This window comes from Penaeus monodon, chromosome 40 (genome assembly GCF_015228065.2).
Source record: "Penaeus monodon isolate SGIC_2016 chromosome 40, NSTDA_Pmon_1, whole genome shotgun sequence".
NCBI lineage: Eukaryota > Metazoa > Arthropoda > Malacostraca > Decapoda > Penaeidae > Penaeus > Penaeus monodon.
Genome location: NC_051425.1, coordinates 9,697,175 through 9,706,520, shown reverse-complemented (window position 1 = coordinate 9,706,520; position 9,346 = coordinate 9,697,175). Strand labels below are relative to the sequence as shown.

Sequence of the window (9,346 nt, the reverse complement as noted above, 5' to 3'; positions counted from 1 at the left end):
CACCCTTCTCTCACCAACTCTCCTCATCATCATTGTATATCACCTTCTTCTCACTATCTCTCTTCCTCCTCCTCATCCTCATTATCATCATCTTTCATCCTTCATCAAATTACCTCTCCCTCTTCTCCTCTTACTCTCTCACCTCCTCATTATCTCATCATCATTATATCTCGCCCTTCTTCTTCACCATCTCTCTTCCTCCTCATCATCATCATCATCTGTCACCCTTCCTCTCACTATCTCTCCTCCTCCTTCTCTTCATCATCATCATCATCCATCATCTTTCATCCTTCATCAAATTACCTCTCTCCCCCTTCTCATACTCTCTTCCCCTCTCCCCCCACTCTCCCTGACCCCCCCCCCCGCGCCCGCAGGTGATGACGGGCGCCGCCACCTGCTTCTACGCCTTCATCGGCTTCGACATCATCGCGACGACGGGCGAGGAAGCCGTCAACGCCCGCCGCTCCATCCCCTACTCCATCGTCATCTCGCTGGTCATCATCCTCATCGCCTACGTCACCTCGTCAGCCATCATCACGCTCATGGGCCTCTCTCGCTCCTTCCCTCTTGCTCTCTCGCTCCTTCCCTCTTGCTCTCTCGCTCCTTCCCTTTGCCTCTCACCTTCTCTTGCTTCTCGCTCCCTTTCCCCTTGTCTCTCTCCTTCCCTCTCTCTCTTTTCTCTCTCTTCTCTTTCTTTCTCTATCTCCTGTCTCTCTCTCTTCTTTCTCTCTCCGGGTTTACAGTGGTAACTGCGGCCTCTCTCCGAGGTTCGGCGGTTCCGCTCCCGCCCAGGTCCGAGATTAGTTGCAACTGTTCCCCGAGGTTACTTTTGTGTGGGCACCACAGCGGGCAAGGACTCGGTTTTCCCCCGGTCAGCAGCAGCTCACACACGTGAGCAAAATCAAGCAGACAATATGTCACACCAAGAATATCCATTGTATGAAATGGAATCCAAACCAAACTTTAACTTTAACTTTAAACTCTATCTTCCGATCTCTCGAACTTTTTCTTCCTTTCTCGCTCTCTCGTGTTCTTTCTCTCTTTCGCTCTCTCTCGTTTTTTTCTATCTCTCTTTCTCTTTCTTTCGCTCTCTATCGTTCTGTCTCTCTCTTCTAATTCAATCATATTCTCTCTCTCTCTCTCTCTCGCTCTCTCTCTCTCTCTCTCTCTCTCTCTCTCTCTCTCTCTCTATCTATCTATCTATCTATCTATCTCTCTATCCTCCTCTCTCTCTTTCTTTCTTCCTATCTCTCTCTCACTCTTCTCTCTCTCTCTCTCTCTCTCTCTCTCTCTCTCTCTCTTCCTTTCTTTCTATCTCTCTCTCTCTCTTAATGTTTTCATTGGCATAACATCCTGTAAACAAGTCGAATAAAATCCCGAGCAGTCAATACAGAGTTAACTATCATTCCTCCCTCTTTCTCCTCTTTCCCCCTCCGTGTCTCCATTTCCCTTCATCTTCTTCCCTCTCTCTCCTCTCATTTCCTCCTCCCTTCCCTCCATGTCCTCCCCCTCCCCTTCCCCCCCTGCCCCGCCCCCTTACCCCCTGCCTCTCCCCCTTCCCCCCTGCCCCTCTCCCCTCCTCTTACCCCACCCCCACCCCCGCCTGCCCACCCACAGTGCCCTACACGGAGATCGACGAGGACGCCGCTCTGGTCGAGGTGTTCGGGAAGGTGGGCGCCTACAAGTGCAAGAACTTCGTGGCCATCGGGGCGCTGGCCGGCCTCACCGTGTCCATGTTCGGCTCCATGTTCTCGCTGCCCCGCATCGTCTACGCCATGGCCAAGGATGGCCTTATCTTCAAGTAAGATGATTAGTGTCTGGCCCGTGTTTGGTCGGAGCTTCTCACTGTTGCTCTGGGCGTTGGGTTCTGCCCGAGACTAACGCTCATATTCAGAGACACTTCGGGTACATTAAACGGAGAGCTGGTCCGGCACCTCACGCCCGCAGCCAATCGCCGTCAGGCTGTCTTGCGCCGCAGCCGACGGTGATTGGCTGTCCGTTCAAGGTGTCCGGAGTGTCATGAGCGTAAGTCCCGTTGGTGGGGCGGGCGCTTGCGGTAAAGGCTTAGAGGTCGTAGCATTGCTGTGTGCGGCGCTCTTTTGGCTGGAATGTATAGCCCGGGCATTGGGCGAAAATTAATGAACAGATAGAATGAATAAAATGCTTAGAAGAGACACTTAGGTATGGGAGTTGGATCTATGTGTGGCAGTGTTAGTGAGAAAATAACTTAGAAACGACGCATAAGGCATTTAAAGTTAATATTTATTGAAATTTCCCTTCGGCGTTACTCGTAAGATTGTCCCTGGGAGCGAAGGGGGGGGGAAGAGGTACGAGAGTATAAGGCAGTCTGTGGAAAGGAAAAACTAGCTCTCCAGCTTGCCTCTGGAGTACTCTGATTCGCCTGTTACTCAACCTAATCAGCTGACACTTAAAATTCATGTATTTTATAGAAACTGTGTATTTTGCAAAATTCTATGAACATTTTTCCTGTTTTCTAAATCAAAATTTGGTGCCCTGGACACTATTATTTTTTTCCCAAATAAGGCTTGGTGCATTGTAGTCCTGGAGCCCTTGTGAGTTGCTCGTGTTACTTCCTGAGTGTCAGGCGTGGCCATCTTTTTCCCAGTGAAGCTTTTGCAGGAAACGAGGAGGCAAGCGCGGCTGCGCCCTCCCAGCGACGGCCCTCTGCCCTCAGCTGCTCTCTCTCTCCCTACAGGAGCCTGGCCAACGTGTGGCCCGTGACGGGGACGCCTGCCGTGGCCACCATCGTCTTCGGCCTCGGCGCCGCCTTCGCTGCCATGTTCATCTCCCTCACCGTCCTGGTCGAGATGATGTCCATCGGTGAGTCCTTCTGCGGCGCCTCCCTCGCGGCTGCGCGTGTGTGCGTGTGTGTGTGTGTGTGCAAGCGCGTATGTTCTGGCACCCTGATTACGGCCGCCCCTCCCGCAGGTACGCTGCTGGCCTACACGCTGGTGTCGACCTGCGTGCTGATCCTGCGCTACCAGCCGCACTCGACCACGCTGCTGGAGATGCTGCCTGAGAGTATCCGCACGCCCATCAGCGGCACGCCCCTGCCCGGCACGCCCACCAAGTCGCTCAGCCAGGTGAGGGCCGCTCGGGGACAGCGGTTACGGAATTTCAGTTGTTGCTATTGTTATAAACGGGTGTGTATTTGAGTTTTTTGTGTTTATGTGTGTGTATGTGTGTGTGTGTGTATATATATATATATATATATATATATATATATATATATATATATATATATATATATATATATATATATTATATATTATATATATATATATATATATATATATATATATATATATATATATATATAATAATATAACATATATCACTATATATTGTATATTTGCATTATACTGAATAATATTATATATCATTAGATACTTAGTACTCATTCCTTGATATATATTTATATATAGTTTAATACCACACACACTAACATACACGTTTACTTTGACTGAACAGTGTGTCCGCATTCCACTACTGATAATCCAGTTATTCATCAGTCTAGATACCTTAGCTGACTCCCTTCCTTGAGTGACGTGAGCCTTTCAACTGAGCTTCTGAGGCCCAGTCCGGGGCACAGGGGCCCTCGACCCGCTCCCCTCCCAGGCCATCCCCCTCTCCCTCCCCCTTCTGCCACTGGAAACCCAGAGTGTCAGTCCCCCCCCCCTCCCCCTCCTCCCTCTCTGCTCCCAATAGTCCCGAAGGCCAGTCCCCCCTGCTCCCCTCTCCCTCCCCTCACTGGCCGTCAACCGCCTTCAAAAGCCAGCGAACTATCTCCCCCCCCCCCCGCCCGCTCCCCAAAGCCCGAAGGGGCCACCTCCCCCCTGCCCCCTTCTGCCCCAAAGCCCGAAGGGGCCAGCTCCCCCCTGCCTGAAGAGAAGCCCGGCTGACCCGCTCTCTTGTCCCGCGCGCAGGCAGACATGACGGCCGCGCTCGGGGGGCGACAGAGCAACCTACAGGCGGTGTCTCCAACGCACCTGACGGCGGCGCTGCAGCAGAACGGGGGCGGCAGGATCACGCCCTCCGGCCTGCCCTCGACCAGAAGATCACGGTGAAGGTAACTGTGGCGGGAGACGGTGGGTAAAGTAACGCTGAAGGCAAGGTACATACAGCCAGGTAGCTCCACTTCCGTCCAGTCCGTTGAACCCAAAGAGGTTATTGACTTTTTCCTTCTAACGGATGGTAAGAACTCTTCATTAGCATAAATAAAACAGGGGAATTTGGTTTTATTCCTGGTACTTATGACAGTATCGAATAAATTAAACAAATAGTTATGTATCTAGCTATATTTGACGTCCCACAGCTCACTCTCATTGGCTCTCTTAAAGTCATTGGCTCCCTTTGTTTGACACGTTTTTTTCAGTGTTTTTTTTTTAATGGTTCAGTAATAATAATGGTAAAACTATGATCGAAAACGAAACCTGATTAAAAGATAAATAAATAAATAAATAGATAAAATACTTAATATTTGTGTAAATATTTTTATTTATTTTTATTTATTTATTTTTTTTTTTTTTTGTGATGAATAAACGCGAAGAGGCGGGCTTAGCTGGGACGTTGCTAACTAGGATTTTCATCAAGACAGAGTGGGGCTACCTGTGTTAAACTACCGTCGAGGTACCTTTGGTGGAAGACGAAGGAACTTGTCCGAGTACAGATAACTAAATTGGGAGACAGTAAAGGTAACTGCGTTGCTATTTAACGGGTGAAAGTAGCTTTGGAGGGAAACAACGTTAAACTTTGGCGGGAGAGAGCACTGAAGGCGATCTGTATAGGAGGTAAAGGTGAAAATAACTAAGTAAGAGGACACTACTCGAAGTACAGTGGTGAAGGCAGCTTCGGCGGGAGACAGCGGCGAACCTAACTTTTGAAAAGGTAAATATGGTCTGGGCAGGAGAGGTCTCGACGGTGCAGGAAACTTGGTTACTTAGGAGACAACAGCGAATATATTTTAGTCTAGAAATAAGGGTGAAGGTTATGGAGACGACGGTGAAAGTAACTTAGAAAGAGGAGAGAAATAATGTTGATAGATCAGAATAAGATGAAAATGTAATTAATGCGTTTCTGTTTATATCTCCATTTCTGCCATTGGAGAAAATACTAACGTGAAGTGGTAATAAGGAAAGTCTATAGACAGAAAGGTAAAAGCAACGCCGTCGTTAACCTTCCGTGGAAGGAATTAACCCTTTTCTTAGGTTCTTTTCTCTTTAGTGAATTGTTTTGGCAAATGAGCCTATAACGGATATTTTTCTCTGTCCTCTCTCTCTCTGTTATTTTCTTTCTCTCTCTCTCTCACTTTCTCTCTCTGTTTTTCTCTATCTCTCTCTCTCTATTTATCTGTCTAGCTATATCTATCTTTTTAATGGACATAACTATCTCTCTCTCTCTCTCTCTCTCTCTCTCTCTCTCTCTCTCTCTCTCTATCACACTCTTTCTTTCCCTCCCTCCCTCTCTCCCAACTTCCTTCCTCCCCCCCTGTTTTTCCCTCCCCCCCTGCAGTCTCTCCCCCTCTAAGCCCCTCCCTCCCCCCCAGCGCGTGATGCGGTCGTCCCCCGATTCGGACGACACAGGCAACACGGAGGAGAACAGCGCCGAGTCGTCCCGCCGCGAGGACGACTACATGGTGAGCGACAAGTGCGAGAACAAGTACTACGGCGCCGTGCCCACGTCCGCCGGCCAGGCCAAGTGGTACGACAGGTCAGTACGGGCACGGGGGCACGGGAGAAGGGGGGGGAGGGGGGGAGTGGGAGAAGGAGGAAGGGGGGGGGAGGGGAGAAGGTAATCCCAGGAATAAGGAATTTTCAAGAGCTGGTCGTGTCTGCAGCGACGTGTAGGCTGAGAAGGTCCCTAGCTGGTGTTCCAGGTCAGGAGAAGAATGCTTCTGAGGGCCGAGCGAAAGGTCAAGGGCGCATATTCAGAGACACTTCGGACACCCATTTCGGTGTGATGATGATGATGATGATGATGAAGATCATGATGATAATAAAATGATAATGATGAAGATCGTGATGATAGTAAAAGTGATATCAGTAATAATAGCAATAATAACACTAGTGATAACAATGTGTTAAAAGACAGAAGTAATCGGATTTCAGAGGTCACGCTGCAAAGGCACGTGACCAGGACCTTTGTGCCAGAGCACAGCGTCTCTCGCCCTACAATCTCTACAGCCTTTCGTCTTGTAACCTCTTTAGCCCTTTGTCGAGCCTCCGAACCAACCGACTCCTCGGAATCGGCTGCTCAACTTCAGATTTTTCTAACTATATATCTTAAGACTAAGAGAAGAACTTTAATGTACGATTTGCATTTGAGTTTTATTTACTTTTTCGTAATAGAATACTGCTTTATAGTGTATTCTTAAAATTAACATTAGTAAGCTCCTAGGAAACTGACCTGCGCTACTTTTCCCCAAGGCCTCACAAACCCCTTTTAACCCTGGGCTAATGCTTCCTGTCTAAGATCCTGACCACGCCTTTGTTCTGGCCCTATGAAAATGCTGTTTAAAGAGTTATTATTCTACAGTCCAGTATAATATGATCCGGTAACTTTAAAATCCCAACCCATTTTAGGCTGGTATCCCCTTTGGCACAACTCAGCCAACACATTTTAAGCTGATATCCCCTTTGACACAACCCAATCAACACAAATTCAGTTGGTTGCCTTTTACATGTAAACAACTGATCCAAACTCCGGATTCAGAATTTTTTTTTTCAAGTTTCCTTGAAAAAAAAAATCTTGAAACTTTTTGTTCATTTCTGTTTTTGACGGAACTTCTTGGTCAGATATCTTGATTTATTTCACAACCAAACCAAGCACTTCCGAACTCCCTCCAGAGGAAACAGCATCGAAAGCCATGACCCCAAATGAATCTCGTGCCCCGCCCTCAGGTACGTGGAGATGGTGCAGGTGATGTTCCCGTCGCTGTTCCCGTGGGTGGAGGAGGGGCCCTGCACGGAGGAGACGGGCCGCCAGGTCATGAAGCTCGTCGGTAAGTCCCTCCGCGACGCCCCAGCAACTCTGCCGGTGTAGTTCGCGGACTTAGTCAGCCAAATCCCGGGGAAAAAACAAAAACTGTCAACTCACTCCGGACTCTGGAGCTTAGAGCTTAGGGCAGCAGATTTCAGTAAAAAGAAAAAAATATGGATATATATATATGTATATATAAAAAAAATGTCATAACTTTTCAAAATACAAAACATGTTTAAAACCACTTCATTACTTTTTTTGTACTGTATGAGAATGAGTTGCCAGTGTTTTCTTTCCTGAGATTAGGGTAGGCTGTACGGATAAGCTTATCGTCATGGTAATGCAAGTGTAGCGTAACGAATTTGAGAATGTAGTCAAGCTAGAGACTAAGCTGATAGGGTGTTCTTGAGAATAGTGTTAGTCTGACGAATTTGAGAATGTAGGGAATGCAGTGTAGAGGAAATCTTAAACCATTAAAAATGTTCAAGTAGCCTAGAAGGTAATCTTAGTGCTTTAGTTATAGCCTTGAGATAATTTGTTCTCTAGAAGAATAATTCAAAAGAAAGTCAGGGAATTGAATAAATAAACATTTGTCGAATACTATATCATTCCTCTGTAGTTTACAACATAATGAAAAGATTTTACTCCTTGTCATCAATGCACCTTCTTTGATAAAAGTAACTCCGTGGAATCAGGATATTTTGTTTACTGTCCTTAGTGTACTTTATCAAGTTTTTTTTCCCGTCATTTTACTGTCTTTAGTGTACTTTATCACGTTTTTTCGACATTTTTGCTCTTGTTTTTTGTTTATTTGTTTTCCCTTTTCGCTCTCCATAAAGCGTGCTGACCGCGCCCTCCCCTCCCGCAGGACTCCTGTACCTGAACGTCCTCATCCTCGACTCCATCCTCGTGCGCGACCTGAGCCAGCTCGAGGGCCACTCTCCCGTCACGTCCTTCTTCTGCATCATCTTCTTCCTCAGCATCATCTACATCCTGCTGCGCATCTCCCGGAAGCCACAAAACAGGTGGGCTGAAGCAGGGCTCACGTGGGGCCTCAGAGCCACCTGGAAGGCCACGGATATTTATACGAGTATACGGAGGAAGGCTTAAATTGGCACATGTGTCTATGTGTGTATGCGTGCGTGTGTGTGTGGTGTGAGTGAGTGTGTGTGTGTGTGAGAGAGAGAGAGAGAGAGAGAGAGAGAGCGTGTGTGCGTGTGTGTGTGTGTATGTATGTATGTATACAAATGTGTATATTTGATATGTATATATATATATATATATATATATATATATATATATATATATATATAATATATATATATATATATATACATATATATATATATATATATATATATATATATATATATATATATATATATATATATATATAACTCACAGACAACACACGTAAATACATGCATACATACATATGCATACATACATATACATACATACATACATACATAAATACATACTATATATATATATAAATATATATATATATATATATATATAATATACATATATATATATATATATATATATATATAGAGATAGAGAGAGAGAGAGAGAGAGAGAGAGAGAGAGAGAGAGAGAGAGAGAGAGAGAGAGAGAGTGAGAGTTTTTGTTTTTTTTTGTGTGCGTGTGTATGTGTGTGTGTTTAAGTGTGTTTGCATGTATGCATGTGTGCATTAATAGATATACAGGTATAGATAGATATAATAAACCATATCTGTAGTAGAAATTATAATAACAGCCATGCAAAAAGTAATAACAAATTGTTTAGATGAGGAAAAAAGGGGGGAAAAAGAAAAAGGGAAAGCGGGGGAAAAGGGAAGGGGGAAAGGAGGGAAAGGGGGGGGGGAAAGGAGGGGAAAAAAGGGAGGGAGGAAGGGAGGGAGGGAAAAGGGGGGGGGGGAAAGGGGAAAGGAGGAAAAAAAGGGGGGGGGGAAAAAAGGGGGGGGAAAAAGGAAAAGGGGGGGGTAAGGGAAGGAGGGGAAAAGGAAAGGAAGAAGGGGAAAGAAGGGAGGGAAGGGAGAGAGAGAGGAAAAAGGGGGGGGAGGGGGAAGAAAAAGAGAAAGGAGGGGAACCCGGGAGGGGGAGAGTTTCTTTCCCCTTTTTTTCCCCCTTTTCCCCCCTCCCCTTCCTTTTCCCCTTTCCTCTTCCCCTTTCGTCTTCCCCTTCCCTCCTCTTCCCCTTTCTCTTCCCCTCCCCTTCCTTTTCCCCTTTCCTCTTCCCCTCCCCTGCTTTTCCCCTTCTCTATCAGCAGGTAGGGGGTCCATCTAGCTAACCGTTTCCCTTCCCTCACCCTCCCTGTGACAAGCCAACCCGTGAACCCCTT

At 46.5% G+C, this 9,346-nt stretch overlaps 1 protein-coding gene across 1 annotated transcript in view; it reads left to right on the top strand.

The window, feature by feature from the left end:
• Window positions 1-374: 374 nt before the first annotated feature.
• Window positions 375-9,346, top strand: part of LOC119597987 (cationic amino acid transporter 2-like) — a gene marked incomplete at its 5' end in the record, with an annotated part of 10,964 nt that continues 1,992 nt past the window's right edge. Inside the window, 9 exon segments of the mRNA XM_037947644.1 lie at window positions 375-546; window positions 1,618-1,801; window positions 2,717-2,841; window positions 2,950-3,104; window positions 3,948-4,084; window positions 4,989-5,028; window positions 5,567-5,730; window positions 6,921-7,021; window positions 7,868-8,089. Of these exon segments, the coding sequence (XP_037803572.1) occupies window positions 375-546; window positions 1,618-1,801; window positions 2,717-2,841; window positions 2,950-3,104; window positions 3,948-4,084; window positions 4,989-5,028; window positions 5,567-5,730; window positions 6,921-7,021; window positions 7,868-8,089 (1,300 nt within the window).